At 37.0% G+C, this 23267-nt stretch overlaps 1 protein-coding gene across 1 annotated transcript in view; it reads left to right on the forward strand.

Annotated features, from left to right (window-relative positions):
* Positions 1-2498: 2498 nt before the first annotated feature.
* RSPO2 (R-spondin 2) overlaps positions 2499-23267 on the forward strand; it is a 60938-nt gene continuing 40169 nt past the window's right edge. The window contains exons 1-4 of the mRNA XM_013956857.2: positions 2499-2583; positions 3936-4124; positions 14826-14969; positions 16380-16568. Of these exons, the coding sequence (XP_013812311.2) occupies positions 2499-2583; positions 3936-4124; positions 14826-14969; positions 16380-16568 (607 nt within the window). The remainder of the gene's footprint in view (positions 2584-3935; positions 4125-14825; positions 14970-16379; positions 16569-23267) is intronic.

Consider the following 23267-nt stretch of genomic DNA (forward strand, 5'->3'; position numbering starts at 1 on the left):
TTACACGCCAATGTGACACTGAAAGCAATGCTACAACATTTCAATTCAATAAAGAATATGTTCAGTGTCCAAGTGATTTAGGCGTGGAGCATATTGTGATGTTTCCTGTTTTGTGACAAGTTGAAGTGACAGAAAGGATGCAGTAGAAGTCAGTATACTTCCCATATAGCTCTGCCAGAAATGAAAGCAACAGCAAATATGGAAGGAAACAGATTCTGTGACATGCATTTCACAATACTTACTGTATGCAAAATGCTTGGGAATTGATCAGTTTGGTGCCTAAACAACACAGTAATTTTCAGGTTCTTTCGTAAATTTTACTCACTGTGCTACAGAATACAGTTCAAGTTCTCTCTCCTTACCTCTAATTCTATGATGGCTTTTTTTGCCTAATGTAGTAAAGAAAGAAAAGAAAAAAATGTTATGCATTTTTAGTTATTTTATTACAACCTGGTAACTAGGAGAGCAAGAAAGTAAGTCATTACTGTGACATCAACTATGTGACCATCTTGACCTCGATATGTTATCCAAAGTTGATGGGTCACAGTTCAATAATCAGTCACTGAAGTAGCAATAAACATATCACATCTATAACGCTTCCCATCTGAGGGTTTCAGAGCAGTTTATAAGCGTTAATGAACTGAATCTCATAGCATTCCTATGAGAGAAAAAATACAGGCACAGAAATTACAAGTGATTTGTTGGGGTCACCCAGAAGGTAAGAGTTTAGATGTGATCATTTGGGGAATCTATATACAAGTTAAACTTTTGGGATAAATATATACAATTTACAAAATTACTGTATTGTTGAACTCTTGCATGTATCTTGTGCTGACCATAAGCTGTGTGGCCTCCATCTCCTAAACAAAGGACAGCAGAGGATAATGGAAGATTGTTTTATGCTGTTAGCTCCATTTCATATGAAAGTATGTTAGGATAGTGTTATAGCTGAAGCCCAGGGAAATCAGCATAATTAAATATGTCTGCAGAAAGAACAGTTATTAACAGACATCTGACCAGAAATAGAAAAGAGAGGAGAGTAACGTGGACAGTGTTGGAAAAAAGCCGGGCAGTAGAATTGAACTGAGAGGCATATTTTGTAGCCAAGAAGTCTAAATTTTAATGTGAGTCAATGAGGGGAGGAGAGCACAAGACCTACCTGGATATTACTAATGTATCTGTTCCAGAGGGTAATCCCTGCTCCCCAGGCCACACTACTGAAAGGAGTACCCTTTCGATCAGAGTGGCCTTGTCCATGCTATGCAGCAGTTGGCCCTGTGTTTCTTCTAGGCCCTGGAGAGATGCCCTAGGTCATAATCATAATATTCTTATCTCTCTTCAAAGTTTCTGAAATAATGCAAGGCAGCAAAGCCTGCTTGGGTAGTGTTTTTTACGACAGCTGTTGATGTTGGGGGGTGTGCACCAGCGTGAGTGGGAGTCTTGAGGGATTCTGCTCAAGGCTGCTAGAAAAGAGTTGGAGGACTGCATAGCACAGAGTGGTGCAGCCTTGTTCATGCTGCCTACTTGGAGGAGTCCCTGGAGCGGACTGTCCCCAGAAACATACATGGTTCACTTTTTGGAGGGAGTTAGTTCACTCTGGAAGGGAGCATGGGACTTGCGTGACAGTTAGAGTGTGGACAGTAAAGGCTGAAACTTGAGGTGAACTGGGCAGCTGGATTATTTGACATCAGTTTTCTTTAGCTGCTCAAGAGGAAGAGAGAGGAAAAAAACCACCCTTGATTCAGGGAAGAAACAATATGCTGGATATGGGATCCTAACTTCAGCTGATTAGAACACTTACAAGTGGTGAATGAACTGAAGCGTCTTGCAGCTTAGCTTGCCTTTTGCTTTGTTCCCTTTAATTCTTTTGTTAAAGTAAAGGGTTCTTTGGGGAGCCTTGAACAGTTTGGAGGTAAGAGTGAGATGCAAGGAGACTAAAAGGGTACTTAGAGGTCTACGGGACTGCCCACCATGTGTTAAGCAACGATTGTTTTTGGAGTACATGGTCACATAATATTTGATGTGGTTACAGATATGCAGCCCCTGCCGACAGTGAGATGAGGGATGTGTTCAGGCCTAGCTCGTCATCTGTTTGTTTCCCTTCTTGTATGTCTTTGAAGATGTGGATTGTGGATGAGAGTATTTGTGAGCTGAACTGTAGGGAAAGCTGTGTCCAAGGTATTGTGGAGACCAGGAAATGAGCACTGGTTCAGGGGTTTAGGGCACTTGGTCTGGTAGGGCATATTATTACAAATGGGTTAACAGGGTTGGAGAATAGTACATGTACCACAGAAGGAATGGATGCTATTCACATCCAGAGAATCTTCCTAGCATGTGAGCAGTGTCAGGGGACTCCAGCACTTGCACAGGTCCCGCTGGCTGAGCTGTTTCACGTCAGGTTGCTTGGCTCCCTGTCCTGCCTGCCACCCACTAGGATACTTTGTACAAGATAGAAGTTGAATGCTGTCATGCAGAACTTGATGAGGCATGTGTGGAGGATGGGAGCAGTGAGAGAGTGCGAATGTGGTGTGCAGATGTGTGAAGGTGAGAGTAAAGCTTATCAGCTACTGCTTCCAGAGGGTGGTAGGTTTTTTCTTTTTTCTTTTCCCAGATCGGCTGGTGGAGTCAGCCATTGAATGATCCCTATTAAGCATTCATATGGGATAAAAGTACCAAAGTAGGGTGTGGATAATTTTAATTGTTTAAAAACATAATAATTAAACATAGTCCTTGCCCTCTTGGCAAGCTGCCATCAGAGTTGCTGCTATTGAAAAGCTTTTGACACCCCAAAGACACTTTCCTGCATAATGTTTCTCTTTGTTTCTGGTAAGACAGGTTTGAACTGGCAAATTTCAGTGAAGTCCAGTGGCCAATTTAATATTTTAAAGGGACCTGTTAAGTTGTTCTGGTTTCAGAAGCCTCTTGAGCCATCTTCCCTCTGCTGACCTGCTGTGCTGACTCGGTGCCTGAGAAAGAGTTGAGGGCGCGTGGGGGCAGGGGAGAGTTGCGCGACTCCAGAGAAAGGCAAGGTAGCAAGAGCTCATAAGAGCAGAGTGGTGTAGCTCAGGTTTGTGTTGCAGTATCGTTCAGCTCAGAAAAGGAGAGTATAAAGTAGTTGAAGACACAGCAGCTGGTGACCTAAAACAGTAATCTGCTCGAAATGTCTCTCTTTGGTCATGTCTGTGTGTATGGATTTCAAGTCCATTTGGGGTAGAAACTTGCAGATAAAAGCTCTTAGAAGCTAAAAGCTGCTTCTCTCTAGTTGGAAATAATGATCTCGACATTCTCATTAGAAAGACCAAGAAGTGACTGCAAGGACGCAGCCTCTCTAGCACCCAAAAGGAAGGGGGCAGCACACAGATGCCACAGTTGACACCGCCGTTGCTCCTTCTTCCCTTGTTCTGCAGAGTGAGTTCAGTGCTCTTAATAGCTCTTTGTTCACAAGGCAAATAAATGTATCCAGGTGCACTGTAATTTTTTATTTCAAAGTGGCATTAGTGTGGTTTCTGGATTTCAATTACCATGGCATTCCAGGCAGATATGCCAGGCTGCTGATACTCCGTTTATCCTTTGCTGCTGTTGTGGGCTTATGCGCTCAGCTTCAAGCTAGAATTTAGCACCTGGGTTTTACTTATGTTATGCTAGTGAACTTTATTCACCTTGGTCTCCAGTTGCCTGTACCTTTATGAAAGAAGTGGCACCATTTCATTTTATCATTAAGTGGCACCACATACTAATGAAAAATATAGAGATTGCATTTTTATTTATTCCCTGGCCACTGCAGATGCGTTAAAATGAGTGCGCTTTCAGAACCTTCCTTTCAAAACTACTTGTAATTGTGAAGTAGATAAGTAAGACTTCAGAGGGAAGAGGACCTCCAGCCAAAATAATTTTCAAAATGATCTTAAAATGTGATTTATCTTCTTATTTTGCAGCTAGCTATGGACCAAATCCAATTTGCAAAGGCTGTTTGTCTTGTTCAAAGGATAATGGGTGTATCAGATGCCAACATAAGTTATTCTTCTTCCTACGAAGAGAAGGAATGAGGCAATATGGTGAATGCTTACATTCCTGCCCATCAGGGTACTATGGACTCCGAACGCCAGATATGAACAGATGTTCAAGTGAGTCTTTTTTTAAAGTTTACATTCACTTTTATAGAAAAGCCATAATTCATGCTCCATTTTTAAGATATATTGTGGAACGTAATGATATTTTCACAGATGTCTCAAGATGATTGTAAAACTTCTTTGCTAAAGAACATCTCAACTAATACCAAGATATGCAACAATGAACAAATTAAATAGTCAGTGTATCGACCTAGTTTAATATTATTATTGTTGTTATTTTAGTTAGAAGGGTAATTTTGGAAAGGATGAGGATTTAGACAGATATTCCTAACTTTAACAAACAAATCCCCATTACATGTAATTGAAAAGGATTAAGCATTAATTTAACAATGCCTCATGTGGCTGCTAGTCTGCTATACACACTTATACATTGGTGGGCAGAACAGACATGGCTTCTTGTCCTCTTTGTTCCCACACAAATTTCGTGTGACCAGACACCTCACACCAGACCTGTTTTAATATGTAAGTGTTGCTATTTTAATAAAACAGATGTACTATTAAAAATAAACAAACAACCTTTAATTTTTAATACTACATTTTATTTGGAAATTTACAACCTGCTAATGTGCAACAAGATTTGTTTTTTGCATGTTTGTGCCTAAAAGCACAACTGTTTAAATCAATGAGTGCTCTAGTATATCTACATGTTGTTTTACCATCATCTGGTAGTTGTGGCTATTTGTATGGATTTTTCTGTATGCTCATATAGGGGGTATTACCTGTATGGATTATTAATCATTGCTACTCCCTCTAATTCATATATATGATTTTGTCATGTTTCATAGTCTAACCAGAAACAGGTTGCCAAACCTAAGAACCTGAAGTGAGAAATATCTTGTTTTGCTTCCTGAAATAACGAAATGTGCATTAAATGCATGGCACTCTCCCTGCACAGCACTGCAGCACGTCGCTGGGATGCACTGTGTTGGGAGGAAGTGGGTGCTGTCTTTCAGATGACACACACAATCTTGAGGTCCATATGAGGTCATTCTGTGGCACTTTTCACTAGAATAAGAGCATTAACTCCAGTGCTCTGGCCAAGTTCCAACTCATGTAATGACATCCTGCCTGTTTTTCTAAATTCCCTGTGCGGTTTCAGTGGATATGGTATTCTTCATTTTGTGTTCCCAACTGTTATGTAACATTGCTGAGCGCTGCCTAATATGTACCAGGTGGCTAGATTTTGATGAAAAATTAGATGAGACTAGTATATAGTTTATATATAGTTTATATATATCCCTTTCGCAAAGCATTTGGGGATCTTGGCCTTTATTTTTCGTAACGCAGTTATGAATTCAGCAGCTTGTCCGCTTTAAACCTTTCAAAGCTGGTCTATAAGAACTTGCCCATGTAAAACAGTTTTTGAATGCTATTACAGTTTGGGGAAATGGATAAATTCATCTATATTAGCCTCTACTGTGATTGTGATATAGGAAAATGTATTCTGTATTGCAGGTCATTCTTTACTTTCTTAAAAAAAGGTTATCTGCAGAGGGTGGCTTGTGGATAAAATATAACTTTTTTACATTTTGCCATTTACAGAAAGTTGCCTTTTCTCCTGAACTACAGGATACATTTTGAAAAGCATAAATGGGAGTTGTGTCCAACCCATATTGGCGTGTGTTGAGTGCTTGATATTTAACTCGCCCCTCATGCCTTTGACAGTCTCCTCCTTTGAGAGTAATGATTTATTATTTTCTTGCATTTACAGACCAGTTCTGGTTCATCTCCAATGATTTTTATATTATATAATTTTCTTTTGATGTAATTTCCAACTGATGTATTTGTAAATCACATCTTCATTTTTGCTCTTGGTTTGATAATCTTGCATGGTACATGCATTGCATTGTGGACACACAGACGTTTTGTGGATTCAAGTTGAGTTAAGATAAATATTCTTAAAAATAGAATAGTCTTACTTAGAATAGGCCTACTTCATGTTAGATACTTTTATACATAGTTATTTACGGGTTCTATTGCTCAGTATTTTCTCAGTTAAAAATGGTAAAAAATGCTAGCTATGTAACTCTGGGAGCTAAAGCGCTTGACTTCCATAAGCTAAAATGTTTTCTGCCCTATTAATGTCATTACAAACACAAAAGCTGTTTAAAATTTTACTACTGGAACTTTTGTCCATTTGTGTTAGAGAAGCTATAGAACATATTTTTGTGGAACATGTTGACATGATTTTAAAAGTCAAACATAGTTAGTGCCAAAGAGAACATAATATATACTACAGCCAGATGTAACAGCTCCAAAATTATGGAAATTTTGAATTTCAAGACTAATTTTCTTTTCTACGTGTAAGCAGTATGTACCTCTTGAATTTGCTAAGTGGTTCTAGACTATCTTTCTAGTAATGGTGAATCATGTAATTTTGAGATTATCTCTAGAAATCAATGAAGAGTTTCCTGCTTGAAAGAAACTAACTTCTGTAGGTGGCATGATTTTCATCTTGAACACTGAATTGTGACATGGATTGTATTTGGAACATGAAATTGGAAAGCGTTTGCCCAGTCTTTTCTGTAGAAGAATGCCCAAGAGAAGAGCTACATTTTGTTTATTTTCCAAAAACTAGTAGTTAAGTAACTTTGAGCTGAACTGTCTCAACAAGAAATAATCTCCCAAGAAAAAACAATATTGAATTAAAGAAAAAACATGAAATCTGTCACTCAGTGGCTGGTTTAACATCAGTCTGATTAATGCATCAAGACTATCTTGAACCTTTCAATTTAGTCTGTATCCATAGTAACCTTTACCGTTTTGGGGGGAGGAAGCACTCAGTAGAGTTTAGTAGTTACAGTTGCCTTCAACTTTGATGGGCTATTCCATTTGTTTAGGTTCACCTTTACGTCTCACAGGAGGGCCTGACATGGCTGAAATTGTTATTGCCCATTCCATGTACCTTAACTAAAAACAAGATAAAGACAAGCTTTTAAACAACTCAAGTATTTATTAAACACATTTCTTTAATTCACTGTATTAAGAAAGGTAATTTTTTTTTTAACATTGTTACAAAATAGCGAGACTTCCTTAATATATCATGGCTTGGCTATTGCTTATGTAGTATAGCAGGGCATATGAAGTTTTAAGATTTCTGTAGCCAGTACAGTTCATAACAGATTGTCAGTGGGTTCAAGGACCACAAAGGCAACACACTTAACTTTAAATAAAAACACTTGTCTAAGTTTTTAGAAATAGTTTTCATGACTTCTGCATTTGTTTCTTTCAAGCATGACTTTATTTTTAAAAAACAAGCTTTATGGTTGCAATGTAGCATTTTGGATTTTGCAAATTAAATTGGATAGCCAGAACTTGAGGTCTAAATATCATTATTTTACAGGCACCTTATTATCTTATTATTATTTTTCTTCTCATATCTTCCACCCTTTTTCCTCCTCCAAATCCTTTTTGGTAAGGATTTGGTCATATTCTTAATTTGTTGATTATTGGCCTTACTCAGTATTTTGTGAGAAGAGCTTCCTTCCATCTGTCTGGCAGTGAAAAATCTTAGTAGTGCTTTGAATTAAGATTTCTGAAATCTGTAGTCAATTTAGATTTAATAAAGTAATTATATATTTGTAAAATACTAATTGAAAACACTGTGGTTTGGCATTTATTTAAAAGATGTCAAATAATAATGAATCAAGGTTAGAACATACTTAGCTGTATTGCTAAGTGTTTATTAAGTGAATTCATTAAAAAAACACATTATAGTATTTCATATTAGCATTCCATATTCCAAGTATTGATCTCTCTGAAATGGCTGATGTGTGGTAAACTCTAGGAACTGTTATAGTCAAGTGGCTGTGTATATCATTCTCTCGTCACTCATGCCAAAAATCTTTATTTGTATAATAATGAGAAAATGCTGCAACTACCAAAGCCACTTCCATTTAGGAATGTAAATATATCCCAGCCTTTATAGCTATTCCCTTGTAGGCTGAAGCTCTTTTGCTTGTGATAGTTCTCCTCTTCTCCTTACTGTCTCTTCAGTGACATTCCTAGAAGTCAGCTGACATTTTGGTCTCTGTTCTTTTTCCATTGCTTGTTCAACTGATGGTCCTTCCCCTACAAAAACTGTTCTTGTGTCCTAGCTCTCTTCAGCTTTGTCCATCTGTCTCCTACCCATGTAAGCATTAACATACTCTTTGTCCCAAATGTGCCCTTTGCTTTTGTCCTCAAAGTGAATTTGAAATGTGTAGTCTGTCTGGATTTTTGAAATCCCTCATGCTTTAGGACCTTCTGCAGAGAATTACCCTAAAGGTGGCGCTGGTCAAGGGGAGCATGGTGTGGAGTGCCAGCAGCCATGTCAGGGTGATAGTATGAAATTAAGTCTGTAGCACCAATGCTGTTTTACTGAGCAGCAGAAAGATAGCAGTGGGGAGGCATTTGGGCTACGATAGTTAGAAGAAGTGAGTGTAATAGGAATGTGGGCAGTTTGGGCATAGGTGAAGTGTGGGAACAGTCTGCGTTAGAAGAGGCAGAGGGATCTGATGCTAGAGGTGTGGGGGGCTGTGAGTCAGAGCCCAGGGTGAAAGACCATTATTAGGGGCTTCAGACCAAGCAACGGTTGTGAGGTTGGTTACCCTGGGGTGTGACAAGTTGTGGGACCAGAGGCTCCTCTAGAATGATGGCTCAATGGAAAAACTGATTTTGCACTTCAGAAAGAAAATCCTGACCATAGCAGATCATAATCTGCTATCACTTTGACTTCTTAAACAAAAGGGGACACCTCAAGCAAGGACCCCAGTTTCAGTGCTGGGACATATGAACAGACTACCAGTTCCTTCAATTTAGGAATGCCAAATTTCCTTCCCCAGTCTTAATCTGCAGCTTCCCTTTGCAAAATATGATCATTATCGCTCCTTCTCTAAGGTGTTCAGTACTGTTCTCTTTCTTACTCTGCTGTTTGATGGACTCCACTCATGCAGATCCCCTCACATGTATGTTCTCACTTTCCTTTCCCATACTCAAGTGATGTTCAGTGGTGTCTGCCTCTCATGTGCAGCAGTACTGGCTGGTTATTTTTTATTGACGTTAGTAGGAATTGAGCAGCTGTTTTCTGTCTTTTCTACTATGCGTACTGCAAAATATCATTGTTGTGAAGGGAGTTATGGCTGAATATTCAATCTTATTGTGTACATGTAGAAAGAATGATGCAAACGCTACAGGATATGGATCTATCACAAAAGCAAAAAGAGGGTAATGTAAAATTTTCAGGATTACACTCATCAGTAACCGTACTTTGCAAATGAGTAACCACTCTTTACAATTGAGACAGGTTCTCTTTTGATCTTAAAATTCATCATATGAGAACTTAATTTATAAGCTGCCTTCTTGTTAAGATTGTGTAAAAAATACAAAGTTCATGCATCTCAATATGGAGCATTTTACATTTCACTTTGAGCTTCAAAGGCAGTATCTTTCCCAACAGGTCACCTTATTCTGCATCACCTTATAAGCTGGTGGTAAATTTACTATGGAAGAATAGTCTTTGTTTTAGTAATGTCATGCTCTCTCTAACTATAGTAAAGAATGAAGTTGCTGATGAGAGCACATACTCTTTTTTACAGTAAGAGGCAAATGCATCTGGGTCTAGATTTAATTCAATATCTGAATTTTGTTTTGAACTCCTGGGCTTTTGATTCCTTCTCTAAAATATCAGTCTGTAAATTCCTTAATGATTATTTTAAAAGACAAATTACTAGCAGTGGCTTGTCATGACTGTAAGGAAGTCAAAACAGGTCAGGATAATCTTTTAATATCACTGTGGTTCATCTGCTTAAAATATATCTCTAGTTTGGGCATGATTTGTAATCCAGGTTTTTTCCCTCTAGAGTTCTTTAATGCACCATTTATGTAGTTTTCTATAAATATTTTAAATTTCATCCACCTCAATCAAATTTGTTTTTTTCTGATACTCAAGTAAATGGTAGTGTAAATACTATTATAAAGTCTAAATTGAATATTTTATTTCTGGCTAGCTAAATGCACTTCTTATAGACCAGATTGGTTGCCCTAACTTTGACTGAAACATGGTTCAGAACCATTATTATTCCTTCTAAAAAAACCCTGCTGTATATGTAAAAATACTTTAGAAGAAAATTATTTCTGAAATGCCATAGAATGCTAGAGCTCATTAAAGATTAAGTAAAAGGGGACTTTGGCTCTTAAGTCCCTTACACAACTTTTCTATTGCTACCCTGTTTCAGTAAGCAAAGTCTAAGATGTTTTAAATTTCTGTCTTTGGACTCTTTCCTGACAATGGTCTTTTTGAGAGAAGGAAAGGAGGCTGTGAGGAAGAGATTATAATCCTTTTTCTTTTTCTTCTCCGGAAGAGGAGAAGATTCTGACCTAAAATATTTTAATGCACTTCAAATTGTCTGCTGGAAACTCTACAGGATAAAGAATTTGGTCCTTCAGTCTGTGGGTTTCCTGGCCATTGATTGAAGAGTGACACAGTCTCAACTCAAGGAGGTCTGTTTCTTTCTTGAGCAGATACTGTTACTGTAACTGATCTCAAGTATGGAGGCACTTTAATGCACTGTGTTCTCCCCTTGTGTTGCACTGAATTGCTAAATTATGCTAATGCTAAATTAAGAGATTGCACAGTATCAATAGACTTTCCATTGAAGAAGGTATATATGATTATTATCTTTGCGCTTGTCCCATAAATCAAAATTTCAGAGCTCTGTTGAAAGGGTGAGTTTTCATTTAGCTTTGTTTTGCCTAAACACTGAAGATATTTGAGCAGAGCACTTCTGTCTAATTTCAGCCCAGTTTAGCTTCACCAGTCAAAGCAGTGACTTCTCTTCCACCCTTTCCCCTGAGAAGTGAAGTCATGGAGCTGTGATTTATAATCACTCCTGTGACAGTTTATAATTGAAAATAAACTTCTAGAAAGTTAGCATTGATTTCATTTAATGTCAGAATTTCAGTCTTTTAGTATTTACATATAACTCCTGTGGGAAGTATGGTGCAACATTTTAAGAACTGTCATCTTTTTAGAAATAGACAGTACTAATGAGACGTAATGCTGAGCAGGAATAGAAGGGATTTGAGGTTTGGTGGGAAGTGGACCTGTCATGAGATACTGCAAATTGAGTACAATGGAAGGAAAAGGTAGGGACTCATAAGCATCTGCCTCTAACCATCAGACCCTCTTGTTGCTAGCTAAGTGGGAATAGCAGCAATAAAGCACCTTGTACTTCTGCAGTCTCAGGTTCTTAAGATTAGGTTTGCTAGCTTAACATTGTTATCATGCAAGTATGGTAGGCCTATCAAAGGCGTGGGATTGCTCTTTGGGGTTCTTCAGAAAGACTGAATATCAATTTGTTCTTCTCCGAGCACCAATCTTTTCTTGCCCACTTCCTCCTCCTTTCCTTTGCCACTTCCTATTTCTAAAATCTCCCAGACAGTTATTCTTGTATAGCTGGAAGTGGGCACCATTTTCTGTTTATTTTTAGAGCAAAAATCAAAGCATTTCTGGGGAATACTGTGGGTTCTGCAGTACCTATCTCCTTCCTTTAAAGACTTCTGAAGTCTAAAATCTTAGCTATGCTTGAGTCTTTTTGTCCCGTTTCCTTTGTTTTTGTTGGTGTGAAGTTCTAGGTAATCTTCTAAGTGAAATAAAAAGATTATACCAGCAGCATGCTTTTGGTACTGAAATTTTATAGAAAATAAAACCATTGAACTGGTGAAAAAACAATCTGATCTGTAGCCAGTAAATTGAAGTCATAAATTTGCTTTTGACAAGCATCTTCTGCAGATGTAAAAAGAATATTTCCTTTATTTCAATTTATTACAATTATTAACAGGGAACTAACTAGTTAATTTAAAGATGAAAGGGGTTTGGGAAAAGTAGAAAAGATTTGCTTCTCCAAAGTTAGGCATAAGATGCTAAGATCAGCAAGTTTATGTTGAAAACTGTGGCAATCAGAACCAAGCAGTTCAGTCATTAACTTTACATATATTTTGCTGGGTTTTTATTACGTTAGTTGGTGTAATGGATAAAACCATTTTTAAAAAATGCTGTTTTTCTTACTATATGATGTCAGTATATATGTATATGTGTATGATGTCAGACAGCTTTTCTGTTGGTTTCTTACTATGTTATTTATTTATTATCCAATTTATTATTTAAATAATACCATGCAAACAAAATAGGAACTTGGAATAAACTTCAATTAAGATCTATATTTAATAAAGTATATATAGATAATGATGTTGGTTAACAAAAAAATACAAAATTTGTTTCAAAGTTACATTTGGTTGCAAACCAGTGTATATTAATGTTTACAACAGAGAATCAATGTTCTTCAGAAGTACAACCAAAAATGTGTACACTTTTTTTCTCTCTTCATGTAGGTATATTTAGCTGTAAAAGCAAAAGAATTAAAATAATTCATTTATTCTGATTCACTAATCTCATTCACCGTTAAAATCATTTATTAATAGCACTTTAATTTTAAGTATAAGTAAAAGCAAATTTGCTCTGAGATCTTTTAAACTGTATAATAAGATGAAGCTAGGCATCAAAAATAATAAATCTGAAAAAAACCTTAGTTTATTTTCAAAAGCAGTGGTAAAATGTTGGTTCTTCGCCATGGTTGCAAAGGCACAAGAAAATATTTTATTTCATTGGCAAATTATCCAACTTGGTGAAGTCACCACAAGACTTAGAGCTGTGCCAGCACCCTTCATATTCTGAAAAAGAGTATATTTGTGACATTGAAAAGGAGGAGTTGTCACTCCCGAGTGATCTTCAGCTTACAGTGCGGTCAAAACTATAATTATGATTAGCACCCAATAACCCTAAGCATTGTGCTGACTATCACTCCAGTGCATTAGTGTTTGAGTTTTAGAATTCTTAAAGTAATCCTAATATTTTTTCAGTATTTTCCTCTAAATTGCATCTGATACAGATTAAGTCATAGATATTTCATGTTTTGAGTAATTTATCTTCATAGGAAAACTTTGAAAATAAACTGCATTGGTGAAAACCTCAGCTGAACCTTAACCCTGGAGCTGCTACTGGTGCCTCCAAAATATAATTATAATGGCGAGGACTCTACTGCAATGCAAAATAAAGCTGCCATAAAAGGCAAAGGAAATGATATAAATAGGATGGGAGTTTTGAATTATGATCAAGAAACGGAAAGACGATTGATTCATTAATTTAATGTTTAAACGCAGGGTATTCACGTATGTGGTGTTAAATCAAAACAGTGGTAGCTTTATGGAAGGTATCCCCAGGGTCAGGTGAGGCAGGATTTCACCTGGTAAATGTATTTATATGTTATCAAAAGGCAACTTGTGCCAGAAGTCTTTCATTTAATCCATTCTCCACCCCACAGAGTTCAAATGGAATAAACCTTAAATATATTACTCCCCATCATATTTTGAAAGCAATAGTTAAAACATTATTTCAAAAATACATTTGCGTCACTTGGATGCGAAGGAGGGTCACATGATACTAATTTTTCTTTTAATGTTCTGTTCTGCACCTCATCATTGGGCTAAATGATTTGGAAAAACCTTGATGTCTTTTCAAACTGTCTTGTGTGGGTGGGCAAGAGGCAAATGTTTTTCTGAATATTTAAACACACTGGATGTTTGACTCAAGCATTGCAATTAATAAAATGTTTGCTGTACATCTTGAGTATAACAAACCAGATTTGCAATTAACTATTGCAGTATATCTCCAGACCACCTCACCTTATGACTTTATCTTGCAGATGCCCATTAATCTGGGGAAGAGATTTTGCAGGTCAGACTCTTAATAGGTTATCTGTGTATGTTAAAGGTAAAGAATTAATATCTCTGACCAAAACTCATATGGTTAACATAATAATGTATTTATATCTGTTTGCATTCACCATATGATTTCAGAGTTCTTTGGATAGATGAAATGGTTTATATGATATGGTTTATAATCCATTTGGAGTTCTGTCCAAGTAAGACAAATCTATTTCTTGCAAGGCCAGGACCCTATCTAGGAATTTATTTGGAATCGTGGTAGACGTATGTTGCCTGCATTACTTGCAAGCATCCTGTGTGGGCATTGATCTTCCCTTCTTTGAAGATCAGTTCAAACCTTGTGAAAAAAGAAATGACAGTTCCTGGAAATTTCCTATAGACTAAACTGTGTATAGGGAGCCAAACTTCTGGTGCTTACCTGAACCAAAGTTCTACTTAGAGAAATCTTGAACACTAGACTTTATAGCAAACGGGTTGTGTATGATGGTTGAGTTCTACTTGTTGATTTGTTGTTGATTGCTGAGTTCTGATTTTTGAGCTCTTTAAAACCAAAAAGAGATACCATTTAGAATTTTATGTACAATTTTCATTAAAAAGTAGACATTTCAGCTTTTTACTTTAAAAACACTTTACTCATTACCAATGTTATTGTTTCTGCTATTTATTCAGTTTCCTTTGAGAACATCTTTATACAACAATTCAATATGGCTTTTTCCATTTTTTAATAAGAAAATGAGCAGAAGGATGTGGGGGAAAATATGGTACTTATGGTTAACTTTTATTACTTATATATATTGGGCAGGTTTCAGGTTGACAGTATTCCTCTTCAAAGTACTTTCCATTTTGCTATTCTGTTGTTTCAAAAGCCTTTTCATTTTTAGTCTTATCCTAACTTAAACTGTCATGTTGTTCCTTACGATCCTTCTGGTGTAGGATGCAGAATAGAAAACTGCGACTCCTGCTTTAGCAGAGACTTTTGTACCAAATGCAAAACTGGCTTCTACTCGCACCGAGGCCGCTGCTTCAGAGGATGTCCCCCGGGATTTGCAGCCTTGGAAGAGCTTATGGAGTGTGTGGGTGAGTGTTCCAGCACACTGCTGCTTCTGAAGCAACTCTTTTGCCAGGAGGCCAGGTTCAGATACTTACATCACTATTTTAGAATTTTTGATGATGTTTAGCATTTCCTATAAAGAAATATTTACTAAAAGATTGTGTATGGGTCTCTTTCCCCCTAATAATTTTTTTTTCCCCAAACTTTGAAATAATGCGTTACTGGGAATGCTGCTCTGTTGTTCTGCACCTAAACGGTTTGTCCTTTTCAGTAGAAATCACCTTATATGAGGGCTTAACCTCAGAATTTGTAAGTTTTCAGGAAGGCCAGTTCTTACACTAGAGCTCTAAATAAATGACATTTTTGTTGGATTTCTGCCCTTGTAACTACCTGTTCAGTTTGCTTTTTACCAAGCAGAGGACCCAGGGCAGGGCAGATTGAACTTCTGTAGCATCTAGGCTTCTAATTCACTTCTAGTTTCTCAGGAGCTCTCCTCTTTTTCATCTTACAAGTTACAGGGGAGCAAAGAAGGAGCTTTTCATTCTGGCTCCTTGAAGTCACTGAGTTGTATTACTATTGCAACTTACTGTTTCCCATACAAGCTGGACAATTTACAACCAGCACTTTCTGCTGTTGGAGGGGGAAATAAAAAGCGTATAGTAAGTCCTGTAAGCAGGAATATGTATAGGAAGTCAGATCCACATGCAGGTCTAATGGGAAAGAAAAGAAGATTGGAAAAGAGAGAGTGGGAGAAACTGAAGTTAGTCTTCCACATTTCGAGTGTTTCCCTTTGCAAAAGCATGGTTAATTAATATTTGTTTGTAGACCCTGTAAAGTCTGAAGCATTGATTCCTGTCACCAGCTCAGATTTATTTCAATAAGGAGCAAGTCTCAATATAAACCAGCAAATAAGCATTTTTAGTGGAAATTGACTTTATAACTGAGCCAGCATTGGCAGTTCTCATGGTTTTTCATATAAGCCTCAAGATTTGGTGTTTTATCTTGAAGCCTGGGAATTGTGTCAAAACAAACTCTTTCTTTCAGAAGTATTCTTTGCATTTTATGATGGAGAAGAGCTGGAAACTATAGAGTGTTGCAAATCCAGATGACAACCAAATAGTATTTATTTATTAAGAAGAGAAAAATTTAAGTCAATCTCATGATTTTAGGAGGGTTTTTGAATGCTTGGAACTGACATTACTTGTATACAGGCAGGCTGATATTCTGACTGTTTCATGCTTGGGGTAATGTAGACTGAAAAGATTCTTTAAGATACTGTAAGATATTTTATTTTGTTTCTAAGCTTTTGCCTATTAAGAGTAAAGCTCATAAGTAGTGCTTTCTAATTATGCATTCTTGCTAATTAAAAAGAAGGGGAAAAAAAGAAACTAAGAGCCAAAAGACCTGCTAACTTGCTTTTTCTTTTGCTTTATCAGAAGGCTGTGAAGTGGGTCAGTGGAGTGAGTGGGGAACTTGCAGCAGAAATAATAAAACATGTGGATTTAAGTGGGGCCTGGAAACAAGAACAAGACACATTGTGAAGAAGCCAGCGAAAGACACAATACAGTGCCCAACCATCGCAGAGTCCAGACGGTGTAAAATGGCCGTGAGGCATTGTCCAGGAGGTAAGTGTAGGCCATGCCCCCAAAATCTTTGAGCTTCCCTTAACTCAAATCCTATTTCTAACTTGAAACGAGAGCTATTTCATCCCAGCTGAAGGGAAAATCCTATTTCTGCTCTGCCGCACGAGGTGAAAAGGCAGCAGTACCACTGCAGTCCTAATGTGTGCAGCAGAACTCGAGGGAGAGGCTCGGAGCGGCATTATGTGCTGTGAAACGGTTCTTCCTGCTGCGGTAGCAAGGCTTGTTCAAAGAGGTCCCTTGCAGAAGAACTGTAATAGGTTGATGTTTGAGCTACAGCATCAAGACTGTACTGACTGTGGAATAACTAATTGCTCTGCGCTTTGCAGTAAAGATCATGTTTCTAAATCTCGGTGCAGGCTCCACACGCAATGCTGGTAATGGTGTTTTTGGCTTCTAGCTGATGTTTTTAAATTAAATGAAGAAAGTTACATATGGCAGTGTTAGCTGGAACTACGAATGTATTACTTATTCAGAATATTGTAGATCAGGGGCCAAACTGTGGTAGGAGTGATACAAGCAGAATAAAGCAATAGACATTAAGCTCTTTAGCATGAGACTGGCTTATGACAGCTACAACAAACAGATAAAAGACAACTGGAGAAAAACAACAAGTAGATAAAAGAAATTATCGTATTTCTTTATCATGGTGTTCTAAGACTTAAGTAGGGAAGCTGATTTAAAAAGAGTTTCAAATTTGTATTCAGTCTTGTAGAGCCCAACATGGAGGCATATAGATTTTTCAGTAAATTATAAACCTATAGAAGTCAGCATGTTTTGCAAAACTTCTTAAGGAGAGAGAATTCTTAGGAAAAGCATGTCTCTTGTCTATTTTGCAGCCTTTTATCAATTAGCAAAGGTTTTATTGCGGGCACTGAGGCAGAAGAGAGTGAAGATGTTTTGAAAGTCAAGGAAATGGTTTAAGAAATTAGAGGAAGGGGAAGAGATATTCTTGCAAAAAAAGTCAGCATAGAAGGAAATTAAGTGTTCATAGCAAGATGATCAGCAGGTGATAAAGATGGCATTCCTTTTGGAATCATAGGATCAAAGGAAAATTCAGGCTACAAGGAACCTCAGAAGATCTCTAGTCCAACCTCCTGCTGCAAGCAGGATCAACCATGAGATCAGACAAATAAAAAGGAATAAAGGGTTGTGGAGTCCTGAGATAAAAGCTTGAGCTGATGAGTAAAGTAAAACTGAAATGGTCTAAAAATAGCTACATAAATAAGTATGGTTTGTATTCTGGAATTTTTTAGTATGTCCCTCTTGGCTTGAACGTGCTGCCCACTAGTATTTGTGAAAAGTATATGTAAACTTTTGGGTTAAAGAATAAATCCATGCAAGTTTCATATTTGTCTTTAGTACCCTAATACCTTCTGGAAGAGAACATAAAGTTGCTTCTCTGTTATTCAGGTTAATCAAGTCTGTTATGCACTCTTCTTCCCTGTCCCTCTCCCTATACACACATGCACGCATGTGCACACCCGTACTCCCCCATACAGTTACAGTGGTACTGGAGTGCACAGTGTAGCATGCAACCGGGCATGCTTACTCCTGAAGCAAAAGCTACTAAGTCCCCTTTGACCCAGGTGGGCTTATCAAGGCCACTACTGTTGTATGACGGTTTATCAGTTACAGTTCCTGAGCAGCTTTAGCAGGTTTTGTTTGGGTCTCGCAGGGTTGGGACTAAGCAATATTGACACTGTGCCTTAGCTAATGATTTAGCCAGAGCTTAGTTAGTGCTTTGTATTTGTAGCATAGTTAATCTGCAACCTAAATAAACCTCCTGAAGACCTTAAAAAGTTGACTACAATGCTACCATTTTTATTTCATTCATTTATTTATTTATTTATTTTTATCTATGTAAATGAGATGCAGGCACAATTCTAGCAGTACAAATATGCAAAAAAAGGTCATGTTCATAAATGAAAAACAATGCATTTAAATGATAGGTAAGTATCACTGTCACACTATACACTCAGTCTGATTCTCAGTTACATGCAGACCTCCATGAATAACAGTGCAAATGGACTTAAACTACTACTCCATCCATTATAAGACATCATAAAGAGGCCTTAACATAAATGGGAATCACTGATTTTTTTGTTCGTTTGGTTTTTTTGTTATTTATTAGGTGATTGAGAGTCAAATTCAGAAAACTGACTAATAGGGAATGAAGGAAAAAGTATATAAAAACATGGTCTAATACTGTTATATTCTTATAACCGCTTCAAACCAAAGATTTGTCAGCCAGAGCTCTGCATACTATTGCAATCCATTTTATCCAGCCCACCCCAATATCAAAATGATGAATAATAACCTCTTCTCCTACAGTCTACATATTTGATGATATAAACTCCCTTCATCCTAGTGCTCCTTGATGTGGTATGCACCTTCTCCCTGTTTACTACAGATTTTCATGGACTGTATGTACAGAGATTCATCTTTTCACATGGTGTACACTAAGTCATGCACCGCTACTTAGATTAGTTACTGTATATCTTTTTATATCATGTCTCTATGTTGTAGTTAAACATCTTTGTTAGTAGTAAATTTGTTGAAAATGAGTAGTCCTCTTTGACTGTGTCCTGTTGCATAATATTTGTAATACGTTGAAATGTGAAAAGCTTTATCTGTAGCCTTTTACTGTCTGAGTATTACTCCTGTGTAAGATGAAATACAAAGAAAATAACTTGAACTCTTAATACAAGAAATCAATAGCATTTGATTAGTATAAAAAACAGCATGTAGCAGGATGGATAGCAACTTTATGGTCAGCTTATAATAATTATTCTGAACCACCAATGTTTTTACTGTATAACTAGCAGCAGAACTCTCTTTGAAAATGATCTGAGTTTACATTGTCAGCAATTTAAATGTAGCCCAAACAAGAGATCATATAGATTTCTTATGCCACGTCAAAATGATTTATATTATATGCAATATACAGCCCATAATGCCATCTTTTACATTATTTATATTTTCTAAAACTTTGTTCTTATTTTTAAGTTAATCTGTTCATTTTTAATATATGTAATATTAGAAAGTAGTTTATATATTAAAAAAGGAGAAAATACTGGTTGTCTAACAGAAAGACTGGTTTTGGTATGAGTTCTATCAGGGCAGATTAAATGAAATGATACATCTAGAGATGAGGTGGAAAAAAAGCTAGGAAATGAACTTCTCTGGAGGAAGAACAATTAAAAAGGTAGAATTCAAGGCTGAATTGGGCTCTCATGGTATCTGACTCTTGGCATCTTTATTGTGAGTCAGAAGCATTTATATCAAGGTAGCTGTCTATGCTTACTAGTGTTTGCAGACAGCCCGCTGAGGTATATGAGCTGGTTCTGTTTATTCTAACAAACTCTGAAGCTCAGGTGATGGTAGTGATGAGATCAAACAGCGAAATGTTTTACTGCTAAACCAGAAGGAAGCAAAAATAACGTGTGTGAAGTTCCACAAAATCTGCAATCAGTATTTTGATTTTTTGCCTTTCAGATGCATGAAGTTTAGCTTGCAGTGGAGAATTTGAGAAAACTGCTGAATATTTTCAGTTCAACTCCATATAGTAGAGATTTAGTTATATAATTTTCCTTCCTTACTTCTGGTTTATGAATCTAATGTGTATGCAGGGAGTTATTTTGTGAATGTAGTATCCAGCTTATATATAAACTCCTGGCAAGTAGAATGTTACAGGTATGGTTTTAGTCTTGATAATTTAGTCAAGATCCAAATTACTCAAATTATTTTAGATGGTTTGAGAAGTGTGCTTAGTGGACCACAGTATTTATGAAAGCTGTAGCATGTTCATGATGCTGTAGTAATTTAGAGCTATTGGACATTCATACTGTTTTATAGCCAAATTCTCTTTGGTTGTTTCAAATTTTCTTGTCTAGCAATTCAGGTCACTGATTAGATTTGTATTCCTAATTCTAACTTTTCGAAGGCATGCTGGTAGGCTTTCCTAAGAGTTAGGAAATTTATTGTGTAGTCTGCATCAAAAACTTTGACCAAATCTCTGTATTTTATTCAGTGTATAATCAGAGAAGTTTTTGCTGCAAATACAAGCTCAGTCTGAAAAGCCTGTAGTACTCTTTCATAACTAGGGGTTCCTGTAAGTTTTAAATATTATAGTTCTCTCATGTCATCCCACTTTGTGGAATTCCCTGCCCATATTTTCAGGGATAAAAATTAAAGTGTACATAACTGCAAGTTTGAACTCTCCATACTGAATGCCGATGATTAATACTACTTTTATACCATCAGTTAGAACATTGGCCAGAGTATAAACTTCCTTCTCTCCTCAGAAACTCCTGGGAGAGGGTGTGTTGGTGGTATTTTCAGTGTCCGAAGAAAGTTTTCCTTAGGCCTGGTTACATTTGTGGGTGAGGAAGCTGTTGGGTTTGTCCTGTTGGAATCTTGTGCTTCACAGTATGTTTTAATTATGATTATTTACACAGTACATCTAAGATTCCTTTCCTTTATCATATTTCATTAAGTTAGCAGGTTTCCCCATTAGTCATTCAAAATGTTTAGTTACTTTTTTAACCACTGTGAAGTACCAGGAGGCAGAAAAGTTGCTTAAATGGAAGCTCAAATCAAGTACAGCCTGGCTTTTAGAGAAGGGATTCTTAGTTTTTAAAAAATGTGGCATTTTTCTAACATTAAAATTTTATAATTTAATTTTGAAACTGAGGAAATAAAAGAGTAAGAGTTAGTAATTCGCAAAGACTGAAGAACCATAATCCCTGTAAATGTCTCTTGGGAGGCTATGTTAATAAATCCTTTTTTCCTAATATTCCCAGTACATAAACTCACAGGAATGTGTGGGATAAGTATTAGATTATACAGCTAAGATGGTTGTAGATTGTGATGGATTTAATTGAGCACGGGAAGTAAGGATATTTTTGATGGTTTAGGGTCAAATAAAGTGCTTTTGACATATGCTTTCTATTTCTGTACATTTTATTTGCATTTCAGTTACTATTTGTGATCCATATTACACAAAATCTTCTGAACATTTTTGTACAGATTTTTACAGATCTTTGCAGAAGTGTAATTTAATTAAGTTTTCCTACTGACTACTTCAGTTTCATATTTATTAGGGATTGAGATGTTGCCCATCTGGCCATATGGCTAAAATACATACAAATGTAGTTTATTAAAGAGGAATTCTTTATCACTTTCTCAGTATTTGCAAAGTTCTGGAGATACAAGCTAGAATGCAAGTGAAAGATAATTTCACTTCTTTCCTATTGAAGCCAGAAACATAAAAGAGGATACTCTACTGAGTTCAAATATGTTACTCAGTGATATTTTCTTATTGTCAGTACTAATTGATTTAACTGTTATTACCAGAGGAGAATGTCACATTTGTATATCTGTTTGTGTTATGTATGTCACCCTGTGGCTTGGCTGTAACATGACTCATACTGAGTGAGGTTAGACTTAGAAAAAGATGAGTGGGAACATTCAGGCCATCCCATGCTGGTCTCTTCACGATCAGGAATTTTCTACTGTTTAGAACAAAAAGAAAGAAAAAAGAATTTTAAAAAGAGTGATTAAGTTACAAGCAATGGGGAAAATTAGTAGGCAGAAATATTTTATGGGCTGATATATCTTGCTGTCTTGAAAACACTGTTTGTACTCTTAAACTGTCCTAAACCAGTATAATTTCTAGTAGAGACAATATTACAGATATAGTTATGTCTAGTATGTAGGTACTTTTTCCTCTTTAAAATTTTATATTTTCTCTGAGAGTGAATGTTTAAAAATTTCTGGCTTTAACTTGACACCTTGCAGGTAAAAATGTTCAAATTTTTTTTTTTCCATGAGAAAAGTTTGGTGATATCTACATTTGTTTTCTTTTGAAAATTGTCATAGGAAATTTTTATTTCTCACTGAACATAAACAAAGTTTTACTTAGAAGAGGCTAACTGAAGAATCTTGTAGTTGTACAATGAACAAAATCATAGAATCATCAAATAAATCAGGTTAGAAGGGACCTGGGTAGGTCATGTAGTCTAACCATCAAAGTAGGGTCAGCAGTAAGATCGCACCAGATTGTCCAGGACTATCTCCAGTCTGGTCTTGAAATCCCCCAAAATGGGATCTGCACAACCTTTTTAGGCAAAACCTGTTGCAAAGCTTGACTGTCCTTATGGTGTAAAAGTTTTTCCTTTATATCCAGTCTGAACCTTTCATTTCAGTTTGTCTGATGTCACTCATCCTCCAACAATGCAGAGCCTGGCTCTGTCGTCTTGATGACCTTCTCATAGCTGCTGAAAAGCTCTCCAAAGCCTTCTCTTCTCCACACTGAACAAACCCAGTTCGCTCAGCCTCTCCTCACAGGGCAAGTGTTTCAGCCATCTTGGCGGCTCTCTGCTGAACTCTTTCAAGTTTATCAGTATCTTTCTTGTACTGGGGGACCCAAAGCTCTGCGTGGTATTCCAGATGTGGTCAGCTGAATGTCAAATAAAGGGGCATAATCACTTCCCTCTGTCTGCTGTTGTAGTAATACAGTCGAAAATGCTGTTGGCCTTCCTTGCTGCCAGGGCACACTGCAGCCTCATATTTAGCCTAGTCTCCACAAGGACCCCCAGGTCCTTCCCAGCAGAGCTGCTCCCCAGCCAGTAAGTGCCCAGCCCATGTTGCTGCAGGGGATTCTTCCTTCCCAGATACAGG

Source organism: Apteryx mantelli, chromosome 2 (assembly GCF_036417845.1).
Source record: "Apteryx mantelli isolate bAptMan1 chromosome 2, bAptMan1.hap1, whole genome shotgun sequence".
NCBI classification, from domain to species: Eukaryota; Metazoa; Chordata; class Aves; order Apterygiformes; family Apterygidae; genus Apteryx; species Apteryx mantelli.